Source organism: Neocloeon triangulifer, unplaced genomic scaffold (assembly GCF_031216515.1).
Source record: "Neocloeon triangulifer isolate White Clay Creek 2 clone unplaced genomic scaffold, ASM3121651v1 ptg000014l, whole genome shotgun sequence".
In the NCBI taxonomy this organism is placed as follows: Eukaryota; Metazoa; Arthropoda; class Insecta; order Ephemeroptera; family Baetidae; genus Neocloeon; species Neocloeon triangulifer.
The window spans coordinates 978699-993174 of record NW_026775556.1 but is presented as its reverse complement, the minus strand read 5'-3'; the positions used below and the strand labels follow the sequence as shown (position 1 = coordinate 993174).

The following is a 14476-nucleotide window of genomic DNA, read 5'->3' as shown; positions in this document are numbered from 1 at the left end:
TGTCGCAATGCTTATTTAAAACGTTGTATTTTATTTTTAAGTATCACACCAACTAAAATTCTTATTTGAATTAAAAGAGTGGATGTTACATTCATCAAGCTGCTCACTCAGTATACCATTAAATATATTGATGATTGTTCAGTTGATAATTAATTATTAATTAATAAAATTGATTAATAATATTCATGTATGGAAGAATAGGATATTAGCGCATTAACTTTTCTGACAATTTATTAATAACGAAACATATGTACACAAAAGAATTTGAATTAATTTTATGTTAACTGATTGTGAGATTTTAGAAAAAAAAATTGCACCAGAAACAATGATTGTCTGTGATAGTTCTTGACATAATTTTAACGTTTATTTCTCACAATCAGAAGCAGCTTCCAACATCCCTCAACAGATAGCGGACGGACCCCTCTAAAAATCACCATAATTATACCTGCATTGTAGAAAACCTCCCCCAGAGTGCCTTTATAGCGTCTTTTCACAAAAAAGCGGAGCAGCTGCGCCCGCGGCCAGGGCCAGCCGCCGCCAGATTGTTCGACCGCAGTAGCATTTTCTTTTTCGATCTCGCTTTGAATGTTGATGGTCAAGGTTTTCCCACAAAATTTCAGCACAACACATCTAATTTCGCATCACCACAATTAATTGCCTACAATATTAAGACGTAAGTTTAACAAGTGCTATTTTGTTCTATTGTCTCAAAGGCATAATCTGCATTATTTTGCTTTTCAAGGCGAAAAATTAGTTGAAAAGGTCAAGTTTGTTTTTGCTGTACACTCCAAACATAAACACGCAAAACAGAACCTGTTTTATTTCTCAGATAGCGGTACAAGCTGATTGTGAGTTAAAGCATTTACCGCTTTTTTTTTCATTAAATTATTTTGTTACAAATTTGATTTGGCAATTTAGTACTATTTAACCTGGAATTATTTGGCGTCAGTAAGTTTGAGGTGTAATTTATTTGATTTTTTTAACTTTATTTTTGAAAGCTACCATTTTTATTCAAAACTAAAAACCGCAGATAATACTTTGAACCAAATTATTTTACTAAAAATGTAAAGACTCTTTAAATTAAATTATAAATTACAGCAAAAGATAATAGAATTTAGAAGCACAACCATTGTTTTTATCATCTAACAATAATTGGTTCAATTTCCACTCCATTTTTATCTCGCAAACTTATCACCCAGAAGCAGATTGCAACCCCCTTCAATAAGTTAAAAAAAAAATTAATTTTCAGACTAAATTCAATTATTATTGATTTTCCATTCAGGCACATTGGAAATAAGATGAGATTTTTAAATTATTATCTAATTAATTTTAATTAAATAATTTTTCAGGCTATCTATCCGCTGTAGGTACTTTTTAAACTTTTTGCTGTTTTCCAAGAATATTTGAAAAATTGCATTGAAATAAAAATTTCGGGGCGGGGTTGCCGCGGCAGTTGAGTCTCTTGATTTTAGCAGACATCTGCTATATAGTAGTTGTAAACGCTTTCTTCTCCGTCTCCAATTAAAAAAATAATAATAATAAAGAAGAATAAATAAATGAATAAAGGAAACAATTGATATATTGCACAAAAAATTAATTATTTAAATTAAATAGTGATTCTAAATTATTAAGTTCGCATGCAGAAATTGATATGCATGAATTTCACCGGCACGCAAACCAATTTGTTGATTTTAGGCCAATTTTTTTTATTTAAAAACAATGAAATTGATTTGAATTATAGTTTTTTTTTAATTTTTAAGGACGAGATGAAGAGTTCGGATAAAAGTAAAAATGCGCCCACCCGCAAAACCTCCCCAAGTGGAAAGGATGCGCCAAATGAGACAAAAGGAATCTCTTCACCACCTTCTCGTCCTAAATGCTCGCCCGAAAGAGACACGCACGTGTGCTGGCGAAAATCGTGCAAACACTGCATCCCTAAACGGAAACAGCTCAAACATTTTGTTCCAAGTTTCGCCGGTGATCACAGCCCAAACGAAAGGACCAAATATATGCTGGGTGTGTATTTTTTTTTGTTTTTATCATTTTATTGACCAAAATGTAATGCAACAAAATTAGCAATTAAAATATAAAATTTTGTTTTCAAAAGAAACATTTCTGTGATTTAAACTTCAACGGGACTGCAAAAATAACTATTGAATAGTTTCATAATTTTTTTTCTTCTCGAAATCATTGCTGTTGGTAAAAATAATAAAAATTTTAAATTTTATTGTTGCTTTTGATTAATATTTATTCATTTTTCATTATTGTACTAATAGATTTTTACATTTCAGCCGAAAAACAGGCAATGACTAAAAGAATCAAAAGAAAAGTGGCTGCTGACTTCCCGTGGGTTAAATTCAGAGACCCTTCAATTATAGATGTGCCCTTGGACCATGGCTTAGTTGGAGAGCTGCCGATAGTTTTCCGACTCATTCGCACGCAAAAAAGAAATTACAGTTATCTCAAGGGCATGGAATGCTCCATTCCAAGGTATTTGAACACGGGCTTTTACGACGGAAGTCAAGTTTTAAGCCCAGAGCACAAAACAGATAGCGATCGACTAGACGCACTTGCCACAGCAATCAATCACGTTTTCTATATGGAATGCATTGGACTGCAATACTGGAAAGCCATGATGGAAAGCAAAAATGAGAACCTCTACGCAGACGACGATATCGTGGAAATAATGGCTTGGCAGGCGTTTATCAACACGCAATCAGAGGAGACGTACAGACAAGATGATTTTGTGGAGGGATACGAGCCGTCAGACTTTCTGTTCAACCCAGGCGTTTTGTGGCAGCTCCACCAAAACCCGGTCCTCTTCAACCAATGGTTAATGGCCGCTCTCTACGTCCTGCTTGGATTTGAGAGGAAAACTGCATTTCTCAGGTTCACGCCGATGCCAATGCACCTAATGGCGCCTCTAGTTCAAAATGTCCTGGTGTTCCTGAGAGATCTGAGGAGAAGAATCGGCTACGGGTTTTTATTGATTGGATACTTAGTCGATATTTATCCGCAGAGGGACACAAGGGTCATCAAGCTAATCAGAGAGGACATCGTGGCGCCCTCACTGGCCACACTGAAGGTTCTGCTGTTGGAAGAACACTTCCAGCACCTCATCGAGATTTTGCCAGAATTACTTCCGTTTTCACGGCTCCTTCGTACAGTAGGGGAAGATGTTGTCATGGACATGAGAAACTATTCTCTTCTGGACGAGGTGGAGGACCAAGACTTTTCAAACTATTCAAGACATCAGGTTTCCTCATTCCTGTTTCACGCGGACCCAGCAGCACAAAAGTCTTGCTTTGGCAAATTGAAGACTAAAATTGAAGATCTCAAGGAAAACATCAACAAAAGTAAAATTTATCCGTCCTGGTTGTGGAGGCAAGTCCCTATACCTATGCAATTGATATATCATCCAAACAGTCCTCTGTGGGTTGCAATGGACACTTACCTTGAAGAGTATCTTGCTTCCACCAAGAGAAAAGACTTGCCCCCCAGGATGCACATAATCAAGGAAAACTACGAGACGTTGCTCGAAAGGGTGGAAAAGGCCTGCGAAAAAAGTGAGCCCCACAGAGGCTGCCTGTCAACTTTGCTGAGAGAAGAACAAAGATTAGTCTTGGAGCAACTGAAACACTTCAGCTTTTTTAATGATGTAAAATACCCAGAAGTTTTCAAGCACAGCATGGGCGCATTGAAAGACGAAGCACTAAGATTATCTAAAATCGAAAATAGCAGCAAGTCAGAACTGAGGAATTTGGAAAGAAAATTCCTGAAACAGTGGGATGGAAAGAAGACTCCGTACAGCGGATCTCTGTTCCAAAACCTGAATGCTAAGCAAAGTTTGGTGGAGGCAAGTTTTAAATTTTTAATAGCATTTAAAAAATATTAATTTCAATTAAATTTCTTCTCTATATGATCCATATTTTATTTGTTTCAGGCAAGCCTTCTCCATGTCACGAACAAAATCGTATCAGATGCAGCTTCACGCGAACCAACGAAAGTCTATCATGATTGGGGATTTGTTTATTACGTTCTGCCACAATTAGTGGACTGCTTTTATACTGGAAGCCCTGAAAATAATGGTTTTAATGACAAGTTCTCTGTTGAATTTTTAAATGCGATTATTGAATTATTTTCAAACGATTACGATTCAAATATTGCTTCTGAAAATGACTGGTTCCGCAAAGTAAATATATATCACATTCCAAAGCTTTTGGCATTTAATAAACTGATGCTTGACCGCACCAGCAAGGAAATTGCAATAAAATCCGGCTACTTTACAATTCCAATCTCAAAAATAAGCGAAATGTTAACATTAAATGCAGCAAAACACTTTTACTTAAATGACCATATAAACACACCTTCCTTTGAAATTGTGTACTACAAATGGACCAGGAAAATTACTAATTGGTTGAACATGCTATTCTTTGCCACAACCGAGTCCATCTCGAAATGTTCCACTTTTACCACAGAGGATGGAATCAAGAAGAAGAGTTTGCTGCTGGCAATTTATTCGATGGTTGAGCTGGTGACGCTTTTCCAAGTGGAAGGCTCGGCCGAGTTCTCGGCGCACCTGAAACACCTGAACCAGTTGTGCCAAAACCTGGACGAGACGTACACGGCGCTGCTGCTGGAGCAAAACGGCGGCGGCGGCGCCGAGTGTGCCGGCGCGGCGAGCGCGTGGCAAAGGGTGGGGGTGGTGCTGTACCTGCTGTACGAAATGCGCAAGGCCGTGGACGTGCCGCGCGAGTACAGCCCTCCCGAGTACTACCCCGAGGAGGCCAAGCTGGTGCTCAGGCACTTCGCCGCCAAAGACCTGCTCAAGTTGAAACTGGCGGCGATCGGCCTGTGCGTGACCGAGCCGCACCGCCGCAACCGCACCATCACCACCATGGCGCTGGTCAACAAGTCGTCGCCAAAGTTGTTCGCCCCGTACACGGCGCGCATCAAGAAGGGCCGCATCCGGCGCTGGCACGACGACCTGCTGCTCCCCGTCAAGCACTGTCGCTTCTGCGGCAACCTCGACCACGCCAAGCTCACCATGTGCACCGCCTGCGTCGACAACGACGACTACCCCGACGTCAACTGGTTCTGCGGCCACGAGTGCGAGGCCGCCGCCATGCAAAAGTGCAAACATGAGGATGAACATGTTGCCTACATTATGAGTAAAATTAGTATTTAAATATACGTAAGTTGTTATTGTATCTATCCATACTTTTTATATCTCCAACATATTTTTATTTTACGTCACTTTTTATACTGGGAGAATAAAACAGGAATCAAATTAAAGTTGAAAAATCTTGTGTTATCATTTAACCGAATGGAATTGTCCATTTAAGGTGATTTTTTTATTTAATAATAACGTAGTCGCTAGGATTGTTGTTTAGTAAAAATCAATTGGTGTTTCATGATGCATGATGATAATTTTACTTGTCTAAATAGTAAGTAGAGTTCAAATAATGAAACGTGACAAAAAGTCATATGTACACACTTTTTCATTCAGAGTGACAGTTAGTATCCAATTTAAAACAACATCGTCTCTCGATTGCTCTTAAAGCAAGTTTTAGATAGGCAAAGCAAATTATATTTATCTCTCTAGTTCTGCGCGCAGTTAATAAAACTCTTGATTTTATAGTCGGATTTGAATAATGGATCTATTCAGAATATTTACAAAGAAAACGTGTCACACGCACTCGATAAGATAAACTTGAAAATATAATAGTGAAAAATCAGGCGTCGTTTGCTGATGTCAATGCAAATTGAATGAGGAAAAGAAGCAGGCGGCTGTTGTGTCACAATAATATAAAAGCTTACACAGAGTTGTACTAAAATCAAAGGAGATCAAAACGCGCCTATATTGTGACCGCCAGGTCGCTTTCAAAGCTTATCAGTTTAATTAAGATGGTGATTACTGGTGGATGTGTTTGTACATGCACAATCCAACATTCAAGAAAATTTAGTCTGCCTGACACTTAACAATTTCTCCCTCTAAGTATGAATAATTTTAAATCTCTTTCACCAATTACAAATGAAAACATCAGAAGCACTAATTATTGACATAAAAACAGGCTTCGTTTATTACACTTTAAGAATTCCTAAATGAAATTATTCGGACACTACACACAAGAATGCTGCGCGGGAATGATAGCTGGTGGCATGTACAATCAAGTGCGGGTGAATTGGCTTAGTCAAAGTTAATCAGCTACTTCCCTGAAGTTTCCAAATAAATACTTCCATATCATTTAGATAACGCAACTGTCACATAATATTTCTTTGAGTGGCAATGAACGGATGAAATTACGGAAAGGTGAACGCGTTGAGAAATTTCTTCCACCGAAATACTGTATTCACACTCCCAGATCTGTCCACTCAACTTTGGTTGTGGTAGTTTCCTCCTCCTTTTAGGAATTGATTCAGTTAAGAGCGCGCAAAAAAATTAAATTACTAGCCAAACTCAGCAGTTGCATTTCTCCGAAAGATTTCTTTTGAATTTCCAACCACAATAATAATGATCACTTGTGGTTAAAAAAAGTAAATCCCAAAATAATATGCAACTAATTGTTGAACTTAAAGTTTGGCTCAGAAAAATAAAATTGTTCCTACCTCCTCTTTGGGCTCCAATTTGGGGTCTGCGTCGATGGCCAAGGACAACTTATGGCAAGACCTGCAGATGTATTCGTCTGTCGAGTTGACGTCTGCCTTGCTGAGTCCTTCGCAGATCAGATGGAACCACTCGGAGCAGCCGTCGCACTGTACCCAATTAACTTCATCCCCTGAAATTAAATTTTAATTTATGATAAGATTTAATTTTATTTAGACGCACCACTCGGCCGAACGCAGGTGTCGGAATTGCAGCGTTCCTCAGCGTCTGCCTCCTCAGACTCGCTAGCCGAAACATCTTTCGCTTTCATCTTCCTCCACTTCTTTACTGGCTTCACATCATCCTCTTCACCATCAACCTTTCTCTTACCCTGAACCAGACGTTTAGATTTACTTGTTTAAAGGAACAAAAATTACTACCTTTCTTCCAACCATTGGCTTCCTCGGCAGCTTTTCCTTGTTTGCTCCGAGGACAACCCTCAGCTTATTCTTGACGCCTGGTTCCCTCGGCTTTCTGGGCTTTGGTTTTGGTTTCTCCAACAGATCCAGCGGTTGCAAATTCTGCTTGCTCTCAGCCAAGTCCGGATTATTTTTCTATAGAAAAATAAAAATAAGAACAGATCAGCTTCAAAACACATTCAACCTACTTCAAAATTCTGCTTCTGAACAGGGTTGCTGGCGTGCAGAATGCGCCAGATGTGGTGGGTTTCGTCGAGAGACACTTCAAGCAGGTCTCCCTCCATCATCAGGGACTCCAGCATGAAGCGAGTGCTCTCCTGAAGGTGAAGGGTTGTTGGTGGGTGGCGCGGCACCAGAGGAGATTTCCTGCTGTGCTTCAGTCGAGCAATATTCACTGAGAATTGAATAAAAAAATGAAAAATATTAATTTTAAGAAATGCAAGCACTCACTTGATGAATAGGCGTGGTCGGAGTTGTTGGAGCCTTTCATCTTTTCTAAATCGCAATCTAGATCATATTCCTCTTTAGGCATATTGTTAGTAATCTGAAAACAAATTTCATTAAAATAGGTGAAATGGTAAAATTTAATTTGTTCATTGAAGAATCAACTGTAAACTCACATCTGTTCCTGGCATATCGTCAACATTGGCCATCGGTGGCATCAAAGGCAGCTGGTTCTGCAGCTCCGGGTTGTTGGCCGCCTTCTTCAGTTCACTGCTTATGATGCGCTCTGTCTTGCGTCGAGCCTCGGCCTCCAAGACCCGCTGGTTCATGACCGACAACTTGGCAAGGGCGGAGGCAACCTCCTCGTTGGCCAGCGCCGCCTTGGCCTTCTCCTGCCAGTGAATGGCGTTTTCAGTCAGGCACTGCAGGGTCTCACCCTCGTGCAGGCGCGCCGGCAGCTTGGTCAGGTCGACCAGCAGCGGCAGGACAGTCTCAATGCGCGGACGCCGCGTCCGGAGACAGGTGGGACAGAGGTACTTGGTTTGACTCTCGCCTGGCTGCTGCAGAATCGCTGACCTGCCTTTGCCAGTCAGCTTGCTGTTCAACAGGCACTTAGCTACATACAAACACAAATTAATCAAATGCATTTTTGTGGCTCGGAGTTTCTTACGATGGTAGAGTTCCTTGCACAGTTCGCAGTCGAGCATGTTCCCAGCACAAGGTTTGTTGCAAATGCAGAATTTGGCGTCGCCGCCCTCAGCAGTCCGCTTCAGCAGGTTCTTCTCTCGCAGAGTTATCATCAGTTGGACTTCCCTCTGCTTAGCTTGCTGTAATATTTATTTAAATTTTTTTTAGATATGAATTTACTTTAGATTGAAAATTTACCAGGAAGTTTGCAAAAATGGTTTCATTGTCGAGAGGAGGTTCGTCCAAACTTTTCTCAGTAAATGAGTCTAGTTTTTTCCTCTTGCCCTTGTTGCTCTGGATGCCGACGATTTTCCTTGGGTTCAACGCCTCAATCAGCTTGAGCTGAGAGTTTTTCTTGAGGAAAATGCGACTGGCCTTCTCGAGCCAGCCTCGGGCCTTTATCGACTCGTCCTCGAGGGCACCAAGAGGGTCCAGGTGGACCTGCAAGTTTCGGCCAATGTTGACCAGAATGTCCATCTGCTCTAGATAGGGGTGTTCGGTGGATTTCATGGTTCGGTACTTGTTCATCCAATCGCGGCCTTTCTTCACAAGGTCTTTCACTGACGAAAGGTCAGGCAAGTGGACTGGAATACTTTCTGCCTCGCTGACTAGCTTCTCGAGTTTCTTTATTGTCGGCCTGTCAAGACAAGAAAATTAGCACTGGTTCTAAAGAAGTTTTAAAAATCCATTACTTATTATTAAGTCCTGTTTTAGCCGCTCTGTTCCAGGAAGTTACTCTGTCCAAGAGTAGTTTCAACAGCCCTATAGAATTTTCAACAGCTGGTGTAGGAAGGAGGAGCTCAACCTCCTCCAGAAGTTCTCGCACTTCTTTCTCTGTGCTAGGGGGACTGCAGCTTTCCAGACTCCTTACACGGTCCAGCCACTGTGCTTGTTTCAGTTTCTGAAAAATAAGTACATGTTTAATTATTTGCTAGGAAAATTAAGGGTGGATGTTTTTACTTGTTCTAACTGAGGCATTTCAGGGAGCCAGACAACCATGGTTTTGCCCCTTTTGACAATGGCAAGCAACTCTTTGGTCGGTATGTCTTCTTCAGACTGCATAATTTTCTCTGCAGCTGCGTGGAACTTTTCAACCTCGGCAAGGGTGTCTTCTAGAATGTAGCTGTGTGCCACTTTGCAGCACAAGAAAGAAACCTTGGAAGCCAGCTCCTTCAGCTCATTCTCCTGCAGCTTATCCTCTGAGGGAAAATCACCAAGCCCTTGGGCATCTCTTCGAGCTATGAGCTGGTCACATAAATTAATCGTAGTTTCTCCTTCCTTAATGGCCTCTTTAAATGCTAGATAGGCCGAATTCTGAGGGTATTTCCTTTTTCGGCCTTCTTGATCTAGTTCTACAAGCTCAGACAATTCTGAAAAAAGGAGTCAAAATGAGTGTCGACTATCTTATTTAAACCCGATTTGACTGACCTGGCTTGTCAGATTTTTCTAAAAATACAATTTCCTGGACATTCTTGAACCAGATCATGTATTCCTCTAAGGAACGCTTGATTTCCTTGAGATTGGTCGTCAGCTCAGATTCCAAGTAGCGGTAAAGCAAAGTTTTCTTTCCGCCGTCGCACTTGCACATGTTCTTGAAGTGCCGCAGACAGGCCATTTTCTTATCATTACACTTGCAAGCGACAGCAGAGAGAAACAGAGTCGTCTGGCAAAAGTCACACTGCCTCTCGTCGTCGGTCAGGGTCTCAAAAGGAACATGCCCTTTGCTTTTGATGCCCTGGAGAAAACCAAATTTAAAATATCTTTACAAAAACAGGACGACGCTCAACACTCACATGGGCAGCAACTTCCTTCCTGAGAGCCACCTCCAGCCGGACCATTTCGTTCATGTCCTTGCAAACGGCCAGCGCCATGGGCACCGACATCCTGCTGACTTTTGAAGCCATTTTGCAGACCAGCTCGTCATGTGAAAAGACACAGTAGCGGCGCTGCTCAGCATAGTGGTCTATGCATTCTCGACCCATTGTGAGCTGGAAAGTTCAAAACTGAGTTTCAAGACATCCAAATACAGAGGATTCAGTTTACATACCCAATCAGGCGGGGCAAAGTTGACCGCCTCGGCAAAGTTGTAACCCTGGTTAAAGCCTGCATGGTATGACCTTGGGAATGTGATGACGAACTCGCCAGCTTGTTGGTCAGTGCGGAAAACAGGCACCCCTGAGATCAAATTCATTGGTTCAGACTGTTTTAAGCATAATTCTTTTTTTTACCTCTCTCCATGAGCAGATTGGGATTCATAATGGTGACAAGTTGGTGGAGAAGATCAGTCTGATTCTCGAAAAGTTCAGGAGCTTTGCTTCGCATTGCATCTTCAAATTCAGGCGCAGCGGCACCAGGCACACCATACCAAGTTTTGGGTTCACCCCTAGAAAAGAATAATAAAAGTATTCGCATAAATAATAGGTTCGAAGACTGATTTTAATTTTTATGTTATTTCATTCTCAATTAAATTATTTAATTTTCCATCATAAATTTGTGTTGAAATTAATTGTGTTTTACCAGTGGAGGTAGTTGATGGAGTAGGACCAGTGGTCTTCATTGTGCCAGCAGAAGGTGGAGAAGCACATGCCCACATACATCCAGGGCACCTTCATTCCCGAAATATCTGCGTCAATGTGGGACAGAATGCAGTCACTGAGGACGGGCAGGTTGTTTAAGTTCCACCCACTCCGAACATAGGGCTGAGTGACGATTTTTAATTTAAACAGAAAATTTTAAACAAAACGAAACATACCATTTCCGGGCTGGACAGGTTGTGAGATTTATGAGTGGGGAAGCCCGAACCGTGGTCAAGGGTGTGCAAATCAGCTCCGTACTCGACTGTGACGTCTTCGTCAATGGTGCCTACGATCCTCCAATACTCACGCTCAACCAGGTCCAAAGGCACCGTCTGTATTCAAATCATTTTAATTTACGATAAATTGAACAAATCATTTCATCTCACATGAACTGGCATGTTGAAGTACTGGCATTTAAATTCGTCGGCCATCTTGCCAAACTCGTACAACGAGTACTCGCGCTTGGCCTGCTCGAATCCGAAAGCCTCGAAAGGCTTCGACACCTCCTTGTCCACGCAAATCGGACACCTCCAGTCTCCTTCGGGTATTTCTGCCAACGGAGGCACCAGGCAGAAGGTGTGGTAGCTGTCGTCGCAGCCGTCGCACAGGAGCATCTTGTCCTCTTTATCTCCACGGCTGCACTTCTTGCAAACGTACTTGGCCAGCTGAAAATTATTTGGTTTGTGAAGAAAGTACCAAAATAGATAGCTGGGTTTTGAGCAAATGAGATTAATACAAAATTGTTAAAAGAAACTATTCTTAGATATTAATCTAATCTAATTCAGAAGGAAAATGTTAATCTGGAAGTAAATAAATAATTTAAATTTTGTGTCTGATAAGTTTATTGTAATTTGATTAATTTCCTATAATGGATTCCAATGAGGGAAAAAATTTTTAAAACATTTCAAAAGAAGCTAAGCATACGGTTTCTTTTCAAAGGAATGAAAACTTTCGGGAAAAAACTAAGAAAAAAATCATCGTAATACAAACTTGATTTTAGTTGAATAAGTTAAAATTAATTTTAAATGGCTTTCTACTCACGGGGTCTATGTTGAACTTTGACTTTCTTCCCCTGGGCTTTTTGGCTGCTTCTGGCTCCTTTTTCCTGGTGCGAAAACCTGCCATCTTGTGACAGCCACCAATGTACTGGAAACGTTCATAATCCTCGAGCTCGGCCTCCTCAACCACGGGCTCCTTTTCCGGAGAACTGGGCGGCGAACTGGCCTTGCTGTTTGGCAACGAATAGTTCCCGTGCATTCCATTCTTCTTACTTGGCCTTCCTCTTTTTGCAGGCTTATGTTCCTGCTGAAGTTTTAAATAATATTTTTTTTTAAACTTATTTGCGGAAAGTGGTAAATTATGTTTAAAAAGTACAACATGAATTAATAAAACAAGGAAAATTTTGGTAAGAATTATTTGTTATTTAACGTGGAAATTGTAACTAACCTTTGCATTTCCGTTGTTGCTCTTTTTGAAGAGGTCGAACGGGTGCAGATACTTTTCGTAGTAGTCCTTCAAAATAATGGCAATTGACTTCTTCGGCGCAAAACCCAACGCCTTGCAGATTTCCAGCCACTGCTTGTTCTTGATTTGAGACAAACCACCTTCGCAGAAGAGAAAACAAATATTAACTCTGGAAACCTCGGATGAGAAAATAAAAACTGACCTGCTGCCTGGACCTCTTGGTAAAGGGTGAAGTAGTCGACGGCGTGTTTGTCGATCATGGGAATGGTGCACGGAGTGCCCTGCAAGTTCCAAAACTTGCCGATCTGCTCAATGAAATTGAGCCGGATTCTGGTCTTGGCCTGAAATTTCAATTCATTAATCTCAAGAATGGATGATGAAATTCCCTAAAACGACGTCACAAAAGTTTAAAAAAAAAATCGGCCATTTTCCAGAAGAAATAAATCTCGCCTCATTTCCAAGCACAACTTCAGCGGACCAAATTCTTTGAAGCTTCTAATTTTACTAAAGCCGCTTCGGTCGTTTCAATTTAATTAGTTTTGTAGTTTAAAATATTTTTAATTAGAAAATTTAATAAAAAAATTCAAGGCTTTAAACACTTGCGTGCTTCAAATTTAGCATGAAAAGGTCCTCCGCGACTCGTTAAGATTCGAATTGGGTGAAAATTAATCGTTTTGGGCCCAAATTCAATTGCGATGAGCCCGAAAAAGTCTTCGGACTCAAATTCGCCCCTATCAAAGTGCGTACGTGACGCGACGACCTTCGCAATGATATTTTCAAAATCGTCGGATTTACTGCGACTCAGGCCGGAAATTTGATCCGCTCGACCGATTTTCGCGTTCGGACGAAGGATTTCGAAGGAAAAAAGCAAAAATAAAGGACTCACCTCCAGTTCGTTGAGTTGCTGCACCCTGGGCGTGAACTTGAAGTTGTCCACATCCACACAAAATGGGGGCTCCCAACCCTGCAACAAAGGACCCAGCATTTTTTCTCAAAAATAAATCGACGCAAGACAAAAAATAATAATTTAAAAAATCGTGTCAATATAAATCTCATTCTATTTAATAATTACAAATTTATAAAGAATTTTTTTGAGAAAAATTAAAAATTATGCAAGGTGACACGTTTTAGATAATTATCATATGTCCCAACTTTAGAGGCATTTTGCCTATAATTCTGATTAATTTCTGGTTAAAATTATTTGATTGAACGGAAATTGGTTCACTTAAGACTCGAATTTTGAAAAACATTACAAAATGTGCTGACCCCCTACCCAAGCAAAGTCCCCAAGAAAGTTGCATGGCAATGGCAGCCATTTTACAACAGTGATTTAATCGAGGAAAAAATAATTTTTCGAAAATCCGTCCGGGCACTTTGCGATCCGAGTCGTTGGCCGCATTTTGGATTTTGGAATTTTCGGGTGGTGCGGTCGGCGTGGGGGCGGCCGTACCTTGGGCGGGCGGATCTTGCAGATGCCCGTGTGCACGGCCTCGTCTCTGATTTTGGCGATGTACTCGAAGGGGTTTTCGAACTCCTCGGCCGTCGGCGTGTAGACGGGACAGTCGGGCGGACGCTTGAAGCTGAACGCGTCCGACACCTCGGGGTTGTACTTGCGGTTCTTCAGCATGTTGTTGACCACGAGCTCGTTGAGGTCGTCGTCGGCCATGGTGCGAGAGCGTCTCTCGGCAGGGCAGGCGAAAGCTTCACTCGATCTGCGAGAGAGAAAAAGAGAATTTTCGGTGAATCGGCGTCGCCGAACGGGACGGCAGGTCACTTACGAGGACGCTCGGTGCTTCGGCTCGGCGCAACTCGTCAATGAACTGCATTCGTGACTGCCACTCGTGATGTAATGGTCGTCATTTTCCCTGTCTCTGTGTGTGTACTTAGATGCTGCAGTCAGTGTTGACTTCTTGTTTGGCCCGTGCGAGCCTGAAAGCGAGGAAGAAAGTGCACGAAACGAGTGGGGGGCAGGCAATGCATAGATGGCGAGATGAGCGACTCGCCGCTTTCGCGTTCGGCCGCCAGGTGGCCAGCGGTCGATTTAAACTTTAAAGCCCACAGCTTGGTACGTGCGAGTGGCGCGCAATAATTCCTCCGCCTGCATCCTGGAGATTGTGGGTTCGATTCCCACTCCAGGTGGATTTTTCTCGGGGGAACCTGAGTGATTTCTAAATTGAAAATAAAAGTCTTAAAACGCTTACTTACTGCAGGAAATTAACTCTTTTTTATCTAGGAATAAC

At 41.6% G+C, this 14476-nt stretch overlaps 2 protein-coding genes across 2 annotated transcripts; one reads left to right on the top strand and one right to left on the bottom strand.

Moving 5' to 3' along the window:
• The first annotated feature begins 249 nt into the window (after positions 1-249).
• Positions 250-5204, top strand: LOC132200781 (uncharacterized). The gene is made up of 4 exons (XM_059626491.1): positions 250-673; positions 1761-2016; positions 2292-3856; positions 3944-5204. The coding sequence occupies exons 2-4, from the start codon at positions 1767-1769 to the stop codon at positions 5186-5188; spliced, it is 3060 nt and encodes a 1019-aa protein (XP_059482474.1). The 5' UTR covers positions 250-673; positions 1761-1766; the 3' UTR covers positions 5189-5204.
• Positions 5205-5409: 205 nt separating this feature from the next.
• Positions 5410-14239, bottom strand: LOC132200208 (lysine-specific demethylase 5A). Its single transcript, XM_059625484.1, has 24 exons — positions 14015-14239; positions 13687-13948; positions 13123-13200; positions 12439-12577; positions 12219-12376; positions 11814-12077; positions 11159-11437; positions 10949-11104; positions 10714-10895; positions 10425-10579; positions 10244-10371; positions 9990-10184; positions 9625-9931; positions 9157-9566; positions 8889-9097; positions 8395-8833; positions 8180-8336; positions 7686-8125; positions 7516-7609; positions 7254-7459; positions 7027-7200; positions 6830-6977; positions 6610-6779; positions 5410-6404 (listed from the first exon to the last, which is right to left on the bottom strand). The coding sequence occupies exons 2-24, from the start codon at positions 13900-13902 to the stop codon at positions 6354-6356; spliced, it is 4755 nt and encodes a 1584-aa protein (XP_059481467.1). The 5' UTR covers positions 13903-13948; positions 14015-14239; the 3' UTR covers positions 5410-6353.
• Positions 14240-14476: the final 237 nt, after the last annotated feature.